This window comes from Chlorocebus sabaeus, chromosome 25 (assembly GCF_047675955.1).
Source record: "Chlorocebus sabaeus isolate Y175 chromosome 25, mChlSab1.0.hap1, whole genome shotgun sequence".
Lineage (NCBI taxonomy): Eukaryota > Metazoa > Chordata > Mammalia > Primates > Cercopithecidae > Chlorocebus > Chlorocebus sabaeus.
In genome coordinates this window covers 47,709,382-47,726,530 of record NC_132928.1, presented here as the reverse complement: position 1 = coordinate 47,726,530, position 17,149 = coordinate 47,709,382, and the positions used below count along the sequence as shown (strand labels likewise).

At 47.0% G+C, this 17,149-nt stretch overlaps 1 protein-coding gene across 1 annotated transcript; it reads right to left on the bottom strand.

Moving 5' to 3' along the window:
• Positions 1-2,033: 2,033 nt before the first annotated feature.
• Positions 2,034-9,803, bottom strand: ZNF648 (zinc finger protein 648). Its single transcript, XM_007989286.3, has 2 exons — positions 8,764-9,803; positions 2,034-5,461 (listed from the first exon to the last, which is right to left on the bottom strand). The coding sequence occupies exon 2, from the start codon at positions 5,396-5,398 to the stop codon at positions 3,701-3,703; it is 1,698 nt and encodes a 565-aa protein (XP_007987477.3). The 5' UTR covers positions 5,399-5,461; positions 8,764-9,803; the 3' UTR covers positions 2,034-3,700.
• Between the last annotated feature and the right edge of the window lie 7,346 nt (positions 9,804-17,149).

Sequence of the window (17,149 nt, the reverse complement as noted above, 5' to 3'; positions counted from 1 at the left end):
AACAGAGGCAGTTGACCCTGTGAACAGTCTCTGGAGCAAGCATGTCTAAATGTCAAATCATTACTATGCCAACCACTTTCTGGCTGTGGTATCTTTCTCCCTTGACTTCCTAATCTTAAAAAAAATGGGGATAAGAATCACCATAAGTTTGCTTTAAAATCTATAGTTAACATATATAAAACACTTAGAACAGTTCCTGGCGCATACTGAACACAATGTAAGTGTTGGCTATTATCATTATGATCTAAAGAATACGAGTCATGAGCACTATAGACTGGTGAACCCATCAGGGGAATTTTTATTAAGTGGAAACTTATAAATGAACATTTTTACTGGGTATATTCAAATTAATTTTGGCAACCTATACTGTGGAAACAACATTAACCCAGAGAGAAGCTTTAAATTCTTTTTGTCACAAAGAAGGCCCTGCCCCTATTTTATTTTATTTATTTTGAGACAGCGTCTCACTCTGTCACCCAGGCTGAATTGCAGTGGCATGATCACAGCTCACTGCAGCCACCACCTCTTGGGTTCAAGTAATCCTCTTGCCTCAGATTCCCCAGTAGCTGGGACTACATGTGTGTGCCACCACGCCTAGCTCATTTGTTTTGTTATTGGTTTTTGAGATGGAGTTTCCCTCTTGTCACCCTGGCTGGAGTGCAATGGTACAATCTTGGCTCACTGCAACTTCTGCCTCCTGGGTTCAAGTGATTATCCTGCCTCAGCCTCCCAAGTAGCTGAGACTACAGGTGCCTGTCACCATGCTCAGCTAATTTTTGTAATTTTAGTAAAGATGGGGTTTTACCATGTTGGCCAGGCTGGTCTTGAATTCCTGACCTCAGGTGATTCACCCGCCTTAGCCTCTGAAAGTGCTGGGATTATAGGCATGAGTGACCACATCTGGCGAACCTGGCTCATTTTTAAATTTTTTTTATAGAGATGGGGGTGTCACTATGTTGCCTAGGCTGGTCTCAAACTCCTGGGATCAAGTAATCCTCCCACCTTGGCCTCCCAAAGTGCTGGGATTACAGGAATGAGCCACCACACCTGGCTTTACCCTGATTTTTAATTACATAATAGAGAAATAAGATTGTCTGCTGTGATGTACAGTAGGTTAATAGAAAACTGGAAAGTAGCTCAGCATAATTTGGGGCACAAATGCAAGAGAGAACAACCTGTCTTCAAGCATTGATTCTTCTCCAAAGATGTGATTCAACTGCCCCCACTTTGAATGGACAGACTCTACTGAGCAGAATTTGTCCCAAGCTACCTCACAGCTGGTTGGCTTCTCTTTTGTCCACTCCATGTACTGTTGCCTTCTACTTGTGTACCACTGTCTGGTCCAGTGATCTGTGACTACTGGTTCCAATGGGATTCCTTTCTTCTCTAATACCTACTCAGCATGACCCTTGCAGTTGATGTGAGAAAAGACTGGTTGGGACAATTTTCCTTAAAATCTGAGTTGTTTTGTGATAGGCCTGAAGGACTAATGAACTTCTCTTGGACCTATTCAGTATGTTCTACCCCTTATATTCCAGAAACATAGTATACAGCACCAAAGATACCCAGCACAAGCAAATCCGGCTTTTCTGCCTTTTAACAAGTACACTCACTCCTTCTCCAAAGCTATGCCCATGTGGAAGCCATACCTAGATACCACACTGCAGACCTTTATCAGTATTCAAGGTTATGGTGCAGCAAGTTATATGGTTAACAAACAGCCCGGTGATTCCTATGCAACCAGGCTTAGGGGAACAACTCCATAAAAATTATAAAACAAAACCAAATTTTTTAATTTGTAAAAACTATACTAATGACCATTTTTAAGAAAGGATACAATGGGTGCAGCACACCAACATGGCACAAGTATACATATGTAGCAAACCTGCACGTCGTGCACATGTACCCTACAACTTGAAGTTTAATAATAATAAATAAATTAAAAAAAAAAAAAAAAAAAAAAAAAAAGAAAGGATACAATGGAAAGGAGTAATCCTACAATGAAAAGGAGTAATCCTTCAGTCTTCAAATACTGTATTGATTATCTAGAAAAAAAAGTTAGCTTTTGCTCTTTTCATAGTCACAAGTTCATCTTGCATTCAGCCAAAGTTGCCATCATAGAGTGATCCTTACCTACTATTATCACTTCTATTTTGCCTACGCAGATGCAGAAGCTGAAGCCCAAGGTCACATCAACAGTAAAGGGTGGAACCGACCCTTTCATTAAGGTTACCTTGGTCAAACAAGACACAAGACTATCTAGTTATCTAGCTGTCTAGCTCTCTCTCTCTCTCTTACTTCTCTTTCGTGCCCCCATGTATCATGAGAATGATATTTAGAGGTCACACCCTAGGTCCAAATCAGGTGGAACCCAAGAGAAATTCAGATTTGGCATTCTTTGGTGGCAATTTTAGGAATATACTGAAGGTACTCCCCCCAGAAGGGCACTATACCTTCTTATGGAATATCTTATTTAACTTCGGTAAGATAAGAAGTGCCGTTTGCCTACGTGCACCAAGGACATCTGTGGAGTCATAGATTCCTCACAGTTGAGGTTCAGCTAAGAACTACTGACTTTATACAGATCACTATATGCATTAATACACTTTGAAGAATGGCTGTTAGTAATGCAAACTTTGAAATAACCTCATTAGGTAACTGTGAGTCATGTAGGCTTTCATACCTGGTTTTAAAGATTTTGAAATGCAGACAAGCCAATGGCACTTGGGCAAAGGGTGTTTTATTCACTTCAAGTCAAGGCTAATGATTCAGACAAATGTAAAAGAACCCAAAAGGTTTCAAGAACCATGGTCAAGGCTTTGTGGAGAAATTATAGATGTCTCTCTGTAAATGGGCCAATTGCTTTGTAAATATGACTTAAGCCCTCAGAGTGCAAACAGGAAAAAAGGCAGCCAGAGAGAAGGCACATATGAATTTTGTGGGTGAGACTCGGGTTAGATCTACGTACTAAATTCCACTATAAAGAGGAATGTGCTTCTTTTTCAGATGCTAAGGCTGTCCTGAACTTCCAGAATAACTGGAATAGGACATAAACCACCTTCTCTAAGATAAAGCCCTTCTCTACTTGAAAGCCAGGACTCATAAAGAAATATCCTAAGGGTAAAGCCATTTCTGCAGTCAAGTGAAATGATGGGATGTTGGACTGGGTTTGAGTCCCTCCCACAAAGGCATTGCTTTGGGGGAGTTCATCATAGGGACCACTTCTGGGGATTCCTTTACGTAAAAAACAAAAAGCATCTTTCTCTAAAGAGTACTAGTCCTTCATTCCTTCTTTTCAGTATTTGCATATGGCTTTGAGGGTAGGACAGGTTAGTCTTTTTTCCCCACCTTATCCCTGGAGCCCTGCCCAATGCCCAGCATGTAATTCTAGAAGCAGTTTCTGATTGATTCAGGTTCCCCAACCCCAGGAACTCAACGTTTGATCAGCTCTCACTACTCTGTCTTTCCCTTTTCCAATTGTTTATGACCTCGGACACTCAGAACCACCGATGTGAAACCACACACCTAGGTGCTCTCTCGGTGATGACTTTCTGTTCAAGGGATCAAATATATAATCAAATGGACCACTCATGACCCGCGACCTACTGGGAGGCAAGGCTGACCAGTGAGGCTGGCAATACCATGTGAGTGGGTCCACCTGGGAAGGTTCCAAGTAGTGAGGTCGACGACGATGCTGTCTTCACTCATCAGAGGAAGGGATGGGTTCCTTCTTGCAGGTGCGGTGCTTGGCTCGGTGTCGTTGGAGGTGATTGGATCGGGTGAAGGCCTGGCCGCAGTCCTTACACTGGTAGGGCCTCTCTCCGTTGTGCATTCGTATGTGCTGGGCCAACTCAGAGGCAATGCGGAAGGCCCTGCCGCACTCTGCACAGAGGAATCCCTTCTCTCCGGAGTGGATCTGTTGGTGCCGCTTCAGGGTCGAAGAGCGGGCAAAGGCCTGGCCACACTGCGTGCAAGGAAAGGGCCTCTCGCCAGTGTGGATGCGCTGGTGGCGCACGAGGCGCGAGGGCTGCGCGAAAGCCACGCCGCAGTCAGCGCACTTGAAGGGTCTCTGGCCGGTGTGCAGCGTCTGGTGCTCGGACAGGTTGGAGGACTTGGTGAAGCACTTGCCGCAGGTGGGGCAGGGGAAGGGCCGCTCGCCCGAGTGCACGCGCTGGTGCTCCACCATGCGGCTGGCCACAGCGAACTCCCGGTCGCAGGCGGGGCAGCGGAAGGGCTTGGCGCCCAGGTGCGTGCGCTGGTGGCGCAGCAGCGACAGCGGCTTGTTGAAGGTCAGGCCGCACTCGGAGCACGGGAAGGGCTTGTTGTTGCTGTGCATGTTGCGCTGGTGTTTGCGCAGGTCCGAGGAGCGCACGAAGGCCTTCCCGCAGTCTGGACACGGGTAGGGTTTCTCGCCTGTGTGGGTGCGGATGTGCTTCCGGTGGTCGGAGGACCAGGTGTAGGTCTTGTCGCAGAAGGAGCATTGGTAGGGCCGCTCGCCCGTGTGCAGGCGCCTGTGCTGCTGGAGCGTGCCGCGGTGGGAGTAGGCCTTCCCGCATAGCTCGCATGCGTAGCGCTTGGCTCCGCCGCGCGTCTCAGCGGGGCTCAGCGGCTTGCTGGGCTTCTGGAAGGCTCGCCCACCCCGCAGGCGCCTGTATGGACGCGCCTCAGCCTCTCCGTCCTCGCGCCCGCCCGCCTGGTTCTGTACTTTCCTGCTGATTCGCGCTTTTGCCAGTACCGCGGCAGTCAGGCTGGCTGGGGTGGCCGACGCCTGCGCTGGTGTGGGTGTCTCTCGCGTAGGGAGGTCCCAGTTGCTCCCTGGCCTGGGGAAACACAACAGAGAAGAGTTCTCTGCGGACGTGTCTGCACTTTTGTGCGCACAGAGATACTTTCCATTGCTGGGGAAGCTGGATGGGACAGCCAAGACTGTGTCCTGGTTGGCCCTCGAGTCTCCATCATCACCCGCAGGTAGTCGGTCCCCAAGAGGTTGCATCTGACCTAATTTGTGTGCGAGACCACTGGGAAGGGTACCCAGAGCTGTGCTTGCTCCTGGGGGACCCTGGGTCTCGTTGATCTTTGCCACATCTCTGCTCCAGCTGGCTTTCCCAGACATTTCCACTGGTTTCTGCCCCATGCCCCCAGCACTGGAGGAGTCAGAGAATTTCTCTTCCTCTTTGTCCAGTGGATGGGGCCATGGCAAGTCAGGATTGTCATATGTTACTGGGGAGCTGCCCCTTGGACAGGCCACCGGGTCAGCAGGCCCCTCTTTTTTGGCCTCCCCACCATCTTCATCATCACTCTCTAAGTTCATGCTCAGCATCTGGCTGTTATGAGCCTCCTCAGTCAAGCTGCTGAGAGGAGACGCCTCTCCCCACCTGTCCTGGGAGTCCACTTGTGCCATGATGTTCAGGCGCTTCCGTTGCTTGCTCCTCTGAGGAGCAGTATTCTGCTTGGCTCAGGATACCTGCAAAAATAAAAGTATGAAGAGAAAACCACAAAAAATGTACTTAATCACTTTCATGAGCAGAGGGATTGAGGTTCCCACTATAGCTCTGTTTCCAACTGGTCTCTATCCCACGCATATTGTTGAGCCTCACTAAGGACAGAGGCCTGGCTCTGCTGAAAATTCCAGTCATCCTTATTCCCTCTGGAGATCCCACTTGCTAGAAGCCCCAGGAGACCATGCTGTCAGGAATAGCCAGGGTGGGCCATTTGCTGGGTGCCAGCTGTGTGCTGCCCTGTCTAGGGTGCTCATCCCCAACCGTTAACCAAATGTGTCCTTTGTGAGCATGGGGGACAACTTGATGAGACGGTAGGAAGCAAGCTCTGGTCCTCCTAAGGCACTCTTACAGTGTCCACCACTCAGGAAGCTGGAAACCAGGCTGGCTCTTGCTTTCTCTGCCAGGAGTGGAAGTCTGCCATCCCATGATGGTGTCAGCCAGGGTTACCTCTCAGGCCCTGGACTGTGTAGGCCACCTCTTCCAAAGATAAGGAGCAGCCCTTGGGAGAATGAGGGTGAGTCAGGAAGGCACCAGCTGTCCCTCACTGATTAAGCGGGGTTTCTCAGGCCCTTGTAACTTCTGAGGAACTCCTAACTGCCAGGAAGGCTACCAATAAGCACCCAGGGGACAGAAGATGCCCCCTGAGAGCTTGACCTGTCTTTGAAATTTTGCTTCATCATAAACATTCAGGAGAGTTTTACATTTTATGTCGCATTTTTGTTTTTGTTTTTAATTGAGACGAAGTCTCGCTCTGTCACCCAGGCTGGAGTGTAGTGGCACGATCTTGGCTCACTGCAACCTCTGCCTCCCAGCTTCAGGTGATTCTCTGCCTCAGCCTCTTGAGTAGGTGGGATTACAGGCACCCACCACCATGCCTGGCTAATTTTTGTGTTTTTAGTAGAGACAGGGTTTCACCATCTTGGCTAGGCTGGTCTTGAACTCCTGACCTTGTGATCCACCTGCCTCAGCCTCCCGAAGTGCTGGGATTACAGGCGTGAGCCACTGTGCCCAGCCAGTTGCGTTTGTTTTATAGAAAATAGTATTAAAGTTACCTTGGGTTTAAATGTTTAGTCTTCCCCCAAGTGTGCCATACTGATCCCCTGGCATACCGCAGATGCCCGCTGGGGTACACACTTCCTGACTCAAGAAGCCAGATGTAGGATTTCAAACATAAGGCATGAGACATGAGAGCCATTTGGGGTATTAAAACTCTCATTTTTCTGGGCACACGTTATGAGCCCGGCACTATGTTGAGTGCTTCACAAACATAATTTCATTTATTCTTCTCAGCAAACTTTAAGATAGATGCTATTGGGAGGCCGAGGTGGGCGGATGATGAGGTCAGAAGATTGAGACCATCCTGGCTAACACAGTGAAACCCTGTCTCTACTAAAAATACAAAAGAATTAGCTGGTGGTGGTGGTGGCGGAGCTTGCAGTGAGCCGAGATCGCGCCACTGCACTCTAGCCTGGGTGACGGAGTGAAACTCCGTCTAAAAACAAACAAACAAAAAAAGAGATAGATGCTATTATTATTATCTTATTCTTTCAATTTTACAGACCAGGAAACTGAGCTTTATTGAGGTTACTTACCTGCCCAAGGCCACACAGCTCATAGACAGCAGCAGTGGGATTTCTCTCTAATTTTAAGGCCATTAAGCCCCAAATGGTCCTGCCTCCCAGCTGTGGCCTTCAGACTGAAGCCTGCTCTGGGGCTGGGCTCTGCCCAAGAGCAGCTGCAGCATCCTGGGGTGAAGAGCTGTGGCTTTCTGTAGGCATCAAAGCCCCTTGTGTTTTCTGGGCCAAGGAACCTTGGCTACAGGGCCTCGCTGCTGGGCTCCTCCCTGCTCTCATTGACCCAGATTGCCTTCCGCCAAAGAGAGAGGCCAGTGGCTGCCCATCAGAGCCAGGACCCATGTTGCAGAGACCACTGCCTGGGGTGCTCAAGAGTATTAGTCACTGAGTATTTACCTTCTGAAAGCTCCTTCTCTCTGCCTCTGCCCACCTTTCACTGCCTTCTCAGAAGGGATAAAAGGAGTGATCGTTGTATTTGGCTGTTCCAGTTACCCTATCCCCATCTCATTAAACTTTTCTTTCCTGGTGTCTGCCTGATCATGGGCTCAGTTACCCTGTGTGTATGAAGAGGGAGCAGTATGGAGGAATCCTAACTTTCTACTCTGGATACAGAAGCCATGGAGGGAGGGAGGACACAGTGCAGTTGTGACTGGAGTTCGGCATCTAATGTCTCTTTGTGCCCTCAAGCCCAGGGACCACTCCTCTTCCCTCACTGCTTCCCTCGCCCATCACATGGCAGAGGGTAGCTCGCATGTCTTTTGACAGGAGCCCAGGTCTGACATATTTTCAGCATAGTGGATCTTAGGGAGTGAATGTGTAGTTCATAGAGGGGACATACCACTAGCCAACCTCACAGAACTTACTCAGACCAGCAGGCTTGATATGAGGCTGTGGGTCCCCCAGCAGGGACAGCAAAGGAATGCTGGATTTGTATGAAACGCATGTCTTAGGTCTCTTTCTCTCTTTATGACAGCATACTGCCTGTTTCTGTGGCACTGTTCACAGATCACTGACTTTACCTGCTCCCCACCCCACCTCCAGCACAAGTACCCCCATTTTCCATAGCCTGTGTCTCATTCTTTTCCTCTGGGCCACAGGGGAGCCTCCTTAGGGTGGCACACAGCCCTCCACTAGCTAACCAATCTCTTCTCCAGAGCCTGTCAGGGGACTCTCTTTTCAGATGAGGAATCCCTCCTCCATCTGAAACCATATCCCCAGTGAATATGTCCTGCTTTCTTCCTCCTATCACTGCCACAGGCGTGCTCTCGACCACCAGGAAGACCTGGAGGCAGGCAGGGGCACAGGGAGAGATTTTCTGGCAGTCTACACAAATATACCTGGTCTGAAAGAGGAACACTGATGCCATGGTATGGCGGGCTCCTCTGCTCCCCAGATGTGCTAGTCCCCAGAGGCTGTCAGAGCACAGTCCTTTGCTGGAACTTCCTCTGCACTTGCCAGCTAGGAGTGGACCAAATGCAGCGTCTGACTCCCCAACCTCATACATCCATCAACACTCTGCAGAAGCCTACCCTAAGGGCTTGTTGCAACCCCAGCCCATACCCCTCTTCTTTCCTTCATTCTTTCCAGATTGTACTAAAGTCCATCCCAGGCAGCCACCTCCTACTTTCTCATCTGCTCACCGCCTTCAGGCCTTGCTGTCCACTCCTGGCTCACACACAGACAGTTCTTACCTGGGAAATGCAGACAGCAGTGTGGGCCCCCTGCTCTGGCTTCTGTGACACGTGGGCTCTCAGCAACAGGAACCAGAGTTGGGTACAAATCAGCAGAGATGGTGTCTCTGTCTCTCACGCTTTGTGTCCAGTCCAGCAGCTGCAGAGAGAGCCTCTGGAGGTGGGGCCAGTGTAATACACTCAACCTTCCTGCCTGCATCCAGAGAGCAGCCTGGGAAATAGAGTGGGGCTGCCCTCTCTCACTGCCTGAACCGATCCTCTGACTCCCTCTGCTCCTGCCTCCCCTCCCTGCCAAAGCCAGCCTTCCTCCTTCCCTCCTGTCAGTCGTCCTGCATGTGGCTCTATGCCTCCTGTTCACTTTCACTCCTTCCTTCCACAGAGCAGTCCATCCTTCACTTTAGCCCTGGTATGCCCACGGGCCACATGTCCCTTGTGGGCTTCCTGGGTAGCATGCTTTTTCCCTCCTGGAAGGCAGAACAGAGTATTTGGCCTATATGCCCACCTCCCTATTCTAGTACCCACCTTTTGCAGGACTGTGAGTCGCAGAACTCAGGGGTTGGGATTCCCAGAATTCTTTGCAGCAGCCCATTCATTGACTCAAAGATGCCCCCAGCCTTTTAACTGGGAGTAGGGGTGCAGGGAGATGGTTTTCTGTCTTATGCATACAGATGCCAGGCCTGTCTGGGGTCTCTTTACACTTTCAGCATTGGTTCCCATGTAGGCTCATTTTGAAGAGAAGGATTGGCCCAAGGTAGAAGATTCAGTACATTGAGAATTTTTATCCCCTCAAGTCTAATGTGCATTTCTTAAGATGAACATTCACGGCATTAAAATAGGTGATGGAAGTGTGGTTCCTGTGACATCACTAGGTGGTCACAAAGTATACTGATTGACAGTAGGGTCTGGATCTGGGTTTGAATCTTACTACTCACTAGCTGTGTGATCTTGGGCAAGTTATTTAACTTCTGTGTGCCTTAGTGTCTCATCTGCAAAACAAGGACTAGGATACTGTTGCCATTATGGAAGTTTGGAGAAGATTAAATGAGATAACGCATGTAAGGAGCTTAGCTCAGTGTCTGGAACATAGCAAGTACCCAAAAACGTTAGCTGCTTTCACTGTTATTATTGATGATTTTTTAAAGTTTTATTTTAAGTTCCGGGATACATGTGCAGGATGTGCAGGTTTGTTACATAGGTAAACATGTGCCATGGTGGTTTGCTGAGCCTATCAACCCTTCCTTCACCTAGGTATTAAGCCTGGCATGCATCAGCTATTTTTCCTGATGCTCTCTCCACCCCACACTTCCCCAACTGGCCCCAGTATGTGTTGTTCCCCTTCCTGTGTCCATATGTTCTCGTCGTTCAGCTCCCATTTATAAGTGAGAATGTGCAGTGTTTGATTTTCTGTTCCTTTGTCAGTTTGCTGAGGATAATGGCCTCCAGCTCCATCCCTGTCCCTGCAAAGAATATGATCTTGTTCCTTTTTATGGCTACATGGTATTCCATGGTGTATATATACCACGTTTTCTTTATCCAGTCTGTCATTGATGGGCATTTGGGTTGATTCCAAGTCTGCTATTGTGAATAGTGCTGCATTGAACATATGCATGCATGTATCTTTATAACAGAATGATTTATATTCCTTTGGATATATTCCCAGTAATGGGATTGTGGATCAAATGGTATTTCTGGTTCTAAATCTTTGAGGAATTGCTACACTGTCTTCCACAATGCTTGAACTAATTTACATTCCCACCAAGAGTGTAAAAATGTTCTTATTTCTTCGCAACCTCACCAGCATCTGTTGTTTCTTGACTTTTTGATCATCGCAATTCTGACTGGCATGAGATGGTATCTCATTGTGGTTTTGATTTGCATTTCTCTAATCATCAGTAATGTTGAGCATTTTTTCATATGTTTGCTGGCTGCATGTATGTCCTCTTTTGAGAAGCGTCTGTTCATGTTCTTTGCCCACTTTTTAATGTGGTTGTTTGTGAGGGTTTTTGTAAATTTGCTTAAGTTCCTTGTAGATTCTGGATATTAGACCTTTGTCAGATGGATAGATTGAAAAAATTTTCTCCCATTCTATAGGTTGTCTGTTCACTCTGATAGTGTATTTTGCTGTGCAGAAGCCCTTTGGTTTAATTCGATCCCATTTGTCAATTTTTGCTTGTGTTGCAATTGCTTTTGGCAATTTCATAAAATCTTTCCCTATGCCTATGTCCTGAAAGTTATTGCCTAGATTTTCTTCTAGGGTTTTTATAGTTTTGGGTTTTACATTTAAGTCTTTAATTCATCTAGCGTTAATTTTTGTGTAAGGTGTAAGGAAGTGGTCCAGTTTCAATTTTCTGCATATGGCTAGCCAGTTCTCCTAGCACCATTTATTAAATAGGGAATGCTTTCCCCATTGCTTGTTTTTGTCAGGTTTTCGGAAGATCAGATGGTTGTAGATGTGTGGTTTTATTTCTGAGTTCTCTTTCTGTTCCATTGGTCTATGTGCCTGTTTTTGTACCAGACCATGATGTTTTGGTTACTGTAGCCTTGTAGTATAGTTCGAAGTTGGGTAGCATGATGCCTGTAGCTTTGTTACTTTTACTTAGGATTGTCTTGGCTCTACAAGCTCTTGTTTGGTTCTATATGAATTTTAAAATAGTTTTTTCTAACTCTGTGAAGAAAGTCAGTGGTAGTTTAATGGGAATAGCATTGAATCTATAAATTGCTTTGGGCAGTATGGCCATTTTCACAATATTGGTTCTTCCTATTCATTATTGATGATTTTGTTGTTTTTAGGGAAGACATCATTCCAAGGCTTCTTTTATATCCCCATGGCCCTGTTGAAGCTACAACTCTTCTGAACAGCAATTTTCAGAATGTGATCCAGAAAAACAGGTTTCACTGTCCCCTTGGTATTTTTAAGGCATGGTTTCAGAGGAAAGAGGCAGGCAGCAGAGACATACCTCTAGGTCTCTGAGTCTGAATATCTGGAATAGGGTTCAAATTCTGAAGTCCATAGAGCCTCTGAAATAAAGTGCAGAATGTGGCAAATATGTGGAATGTGCTGTTCTGACAAGAGGATTCTTAATAGTCATCCATTTCTTGAAGGGGCCATGATCCAAAAAATGTTGAGAACCACTGGCATTTGGGGAGGGCATGGGATAGGGAGAGTAGGTGAACACTTAAAATAGCTCCCATAGCCACGTTATCAGTTGGTGCTGCCACTAACCCGCATCCCAACATGGTTGCTCAAAATATCCCAAGTGTCCATATGGTACAGGCTTTGAGCATCAGATATCTTTGGCAGGAAAGTACCTAATTCTTCACTGATTGTGAAGGAGCCTGTGGAGATGAAAGTTGGAGCTGGGATGAGAGTGAGTGTGTGTGTGTGTGTGTGTGTGTGTGTGTCCCTCCCATTCCCAGCCTCACAGCAATGGTACATTTATTGAGCAGTTACTAGTGCCAACACTGTGCTAGCATGCCACACACAATACCCCAATTAATCTTCATCACATCCTAATGAAGTAGCTACTACCAGTGTTACCCCCATTTACAGATGGAGGATACAGAGCCATAGGCAGCTTAAGGGCTACAGCCACACAGTTCCTACATAGTGGAGCTGCAATTTGAGCCAAGGTATCAGAGTCTGCACTCTTAACCACTACCACATTAGATTCCCAAACACTGTCCCTCAGAGCCTGCGCACTTGGCCTTTGCTTGACTCTACCCTTGTTTCGTCCTGGAAACTCTTAGTCCCTCCTCCCCAAGGCTATATGACCTGGGTATCTGTGGTCACTACAGTCATTTCCCCAGAAGGCATTCTTCTCCCTCAGCCTTGCTGCCCAGAGAGATGGTTCCCACTAAGTGCCTGCAGAGTCTTCTCACCTATTCCTCATCCAGCCTGGACAGCCTGTTTTCCATCATGCTTTATTTCTAGAAACCATAACAATTGAGTAACTACCAGATACCTTGGGACTTTCACGTTAAATTGACCACGTGACTCCACCTTGGTTTTCAAGACACACTGGTGTTACCATCTCACTGGTATGGGATAGGCCACCTAGTGGTGAATGGGACCAGCAGTGGCCTGGAGGCTACATCAAGAGACAAGGTGTACACAAGCCCCTTATCTCCCTGAGTCACTTACCCTGATACATCCCCCAAGCCATCTTAAGAATGCTGTTTTGAAGTGCCATGGGCCTTTTATCTATGTGAGACTTCACCATCCTAATGAGTGGGCACATAGCAGGTGCAGATCAGGCCTCAGATCTGAATCCCAGGTCTTGCCTATCCCACTAGTCAACCTATTGCTCAGACTCCAAGGGACAGAAATCCCTTTTGTTTCCTGAGTATGTTTCCCTTTTGACAGCACAAGCACATTTACTGTCTCATTTAATCTTCCCAACACTCACTGTAAGGACCACCAGACATGGAGAGTGGAAGGCCCTTTCCCTAAGGCCACATCCTTTTCCTGCTTTTAAGAACTTTTGAAATCTGTATCATTCTGCCAAGTTCCTTAGGCATGGAAACAAAAGAGGTGTTCTTTTATGCATTTGTTATTATTTGCAAGTCTGCCTCTAAAATCTGGCAATTCCCCTGAGCTGCTGACTGGCAGTAGTGAAAACAAGGGTCTGCCTACCTGTCTGGGAAGAGGAAAAGGGAGAGACTGAGGGAGGAATACAAGACATCTGGGAGAGAGAAGGTCATTTGGTGGGCATGGTGCAGGAGCTCATTTGTGCCTGTCAATGACTGGATGGGTGGAGTGGAGTGACGTGTGGAAGATGAGCCTATGTTCTTACCCATGCTCTGCTGCCAGCTGTCATCACAGCACTCTGCCTGAGCTGCTTCCAAACAGTGTGAATGGTTGGTGAGGTACCATCTAATCTTCTACTTGCCCCAGCCCTTCATCATCCTTGAGGAAGAGTGATAGAGGCACTTAAGTGGCCAAGACATGGTGGAGACTTTAAATATTGTTTTTCACGCAGGCATCAAACTTTGTTGAGTATGAATACACATGCAGAAAGCAGAATTGGACAGGAACTCAGTACACAATCTTGAGTCAGAAAGGCCTGACTTTAAATACCACTTCTGTTTGTTGGATGATCTTAATCCATTTACTTCTTTGAGCCTCATGCTCCTCACCCATAAAATGGGAATAAGAATAATTTCATAACAGGGTTGTGAAATAACCTGAAACCACATTTTAAGAACATTTGGTCTAGTGTTAGCTGTATAGTGGTTTTTCAATAAATTATAACCCTTATTGTTTTTATCCTAGAGCTATTGGGAGCTTGCTGATATCTTTACTCCATCCCTGTTCTTCCAGAATGCTAGCCCTTAATTACTCTGCTTCCAGAAGGGTGTCATTCTCTGATTCTGGTCTCCTAGCCCCAAACATTCCCACTGAGAGACTGACCAAGCAGCCTTTTTTGAGGCCAATAATATTCCTAGAGCAGTGATGTCATAAACCTGGGCCTGTCATCGTGTGCTACACTTGGCACATGTGGCAATAAATGACAGAGTAGAAGCTTTGTGCTTTGGATGGGATGACGTTATATGGCAATGACGTCACATGTCAGTACTTCCTGGCACCCCCTGCCAAACAGTGCCAGGTAGAATGACTTCTCTTCACTAACTCAACACCACCTGCCCCAGTGAAGGCTGCACAGTATAGTGATGGAGCGTACAGGCTCTGACATTAGGCTACTTGGGTAAATCCCATTTCTACACCCTGCGTGACTGTGAGCAAGTTGCTTAACCTTTCTGTGCCCCAATTTCTTTATCTGTAAATTATGGCTAATAATAATATTTAATATCTAGCTTATAGAGTTGTTGTGGGGTTTAAATGAGATGGTGAGCTTTGCAGAGTACCAGGGATGGACAAGTGCCCAATCAGTATTAGCTAACAATATAATATGGGGTAGGAAGTGGCCTCTACCTCCTGTCTAAACAGCAGAGAACCCACCTCTGGTCTCCACTGGAGCCTTTTCCTCAAACTTCCTGAAGCCCTTACCCTGTGAATGAGCTATAACCAGGTCCTACTGGGGCAGTGGTCTCTGGAGCCACTTCTGGAGCTCACCAGAAGACCAGTCCTTTCTAAGCTTCTCAAGACCCACATTGTACTGTAGTGGCCCTGCCAGATAACCCCAGAAGCCTCTGGCGCAGGCCAAGGGAGGATAAGCTGCAAGCAGTGGGATGGGCTTCACTGCAAGCAGTGGGATGGGTTCATGGAACCCTCAGGGTACAAGAGGCTGAAGATTCCAATTGTCTACTGGCATAGCAGCGTATTGTCTTGGCCCACACTGGCTACCACACCTTTCAAGGCCACAGAGACTTCAGGCCTCCACTCCTCCACATTCCACCTCAGCCTTGGGACCTTGTAGAAAACTGAGGAACACCACCACAAATGAGACTTCTGGGAATCTTCTATACCTTAGGTTTACCTTCTGACTTTGCTGGTCCTTCTGGGCTCAGGGATGGAAGGTCTGGGGAGGTTAGAAGGGAAGATACTGCTTATCTTTAATTAATCAACACATTGAAAAAGAACCCTTTGATCTCTTATATCAGTGAGAATCCCTACAACTGAGGCTTAACAGAGCCCAGGGGCATGATGAAGCTGTTGGAAATTTTTTAAAAAGGCATTGGCCTCAGTATTTTTAATGAAGAGATCTAACAAATTATCTAGTGCAGCCTCTCTATTTTACTGGTGTTAAGATTGAAGTATTCATTTATTTGTTCCATCATTCATTTACTCACCAAACATGTGTTGAGCTTTACTATGTCAGTGTTTTTCAAACTGTAGGACACAATCTGTGAATATGACAGTGAATCATTTTAGTGAGCTGCAACCAACATTCTTTTTTAGAATAGATCAGAAGACAGTAGAATATATCAAAGTGTCTCACACATAAAAGTATAGTTTCATGTAATTTTTGTTTTAGGTTTATATACATAATCTGGCGGTATATAATGAAAACTGTATCTCATAGTCTGGTTTGCTCTGATTCTTGGTCAAACACAGTTGAAAAACATTGTACATTGCATCAACCCTGCTGTACATAAGAATAATCTGGGGCCAGGTGCAGTGGCTCATGACTGTAACCTGTAGTCCCAGCACTTTGGGCGGCTGAGGCGGGAGGATTCCTTGAGCCCAGGAGTTTGAGACTAGCCTGGGCAACATAAGGAGACCTCACCTTCACAAATAATTTTTAAAAATTAGCTGGATGTGGTGGCACGCACCTGTGGTCCCAGCTACTCAGGAGGCTGAGGCAGGAGGATCAATTAAGCTCAGCAGGTTGAGGCTACAGTGAGCCATGATCAAACCACTGCACTCCAGGCTGGGCAACACAGTGAGACCAAGTGTCAAAAAAAGGAAAAAGAAAAGAAAATTTTCCTCTCTGTTCTTAGAAGAAAGAAAAAAAGAAAAGAAAGAAAGAAAGAGAAAGGAAGAAAGAAAGAAAGAAAGAAAGAAAGAAAGAAAGAAAGAAAGAAAGAAAGAAAGAAAGAAAAGAAAAGAAAAAAGAAAGAGGCAAGACAACACAGAGAAGAAAAGAAAGAAGGAAGGGAGGAAGGGAGGGAGGAAGGAAGGAAGAAAGGAAGGAAGGAAGGAGGAAGGAAGGAAGGAGGAAGGAAGGAAGAAGGAAAGAGGCAAGACAATACAGAAAAGAAGGAAGGAAGGAAAAGAAAGGAAAGAGAAGGAAAGAAGGAAGGAAGGAAGGAAGGAAGACAGGGGAGGGGCAGAGGAGGCGGAGTGGGGAGGGGAGAGGGGAGAGGGGAGACGGGGAGGGGAGGGAAGGGGAGGGGAGGAGAGGAGAAGAGAGAGGAAGGGGAGGGCAGGGGCCTCGCCACAGTCCGGAATTCTCCACCATATTCCCTGATCCTTGCTTACCGCCTTGGGCAGGTGCTACCTATTTCTCTCCGTACCTGGCTGGAGCCTCCCGGCTCTCTGGCTCCCCCTCTGGCTCACTGGAACATTGCCGCTGGGAGCCTGGCTTCCAACACAGCTGCGGAGCTCCTGGCTCGGCTGTCCTCCCAGGTCACACCACCTACATGCGCTGGCCAGGGTACAAGGGGCCTTTTCTTTCCAAGGCCCCCATCAAAACCACACGCCTCTCCTCGCAGCTGTCTAGCTCGGCTGCCTGAACACAGAAGTAATTCACAGGAGATGTGGAAGGGCGTTTGAGGTTTCCATAAAAACATACCTCCCTTTTCCTTTTTCAACTGCTGCACTGAACGTAACCAGAGAAGACCTCTCTTCATAGCCCTCTAGCCACGGGTGTGAAGCAAGTTTCTTGAAAGAAATTTCCTTTAGGGCTGCTGGAGTGTGGCATCCCTCTGTAGGTGTGGATTCTCCTGGCAGGATGAGCTGTGGCCTGGTTTTGCCTGTATCGAA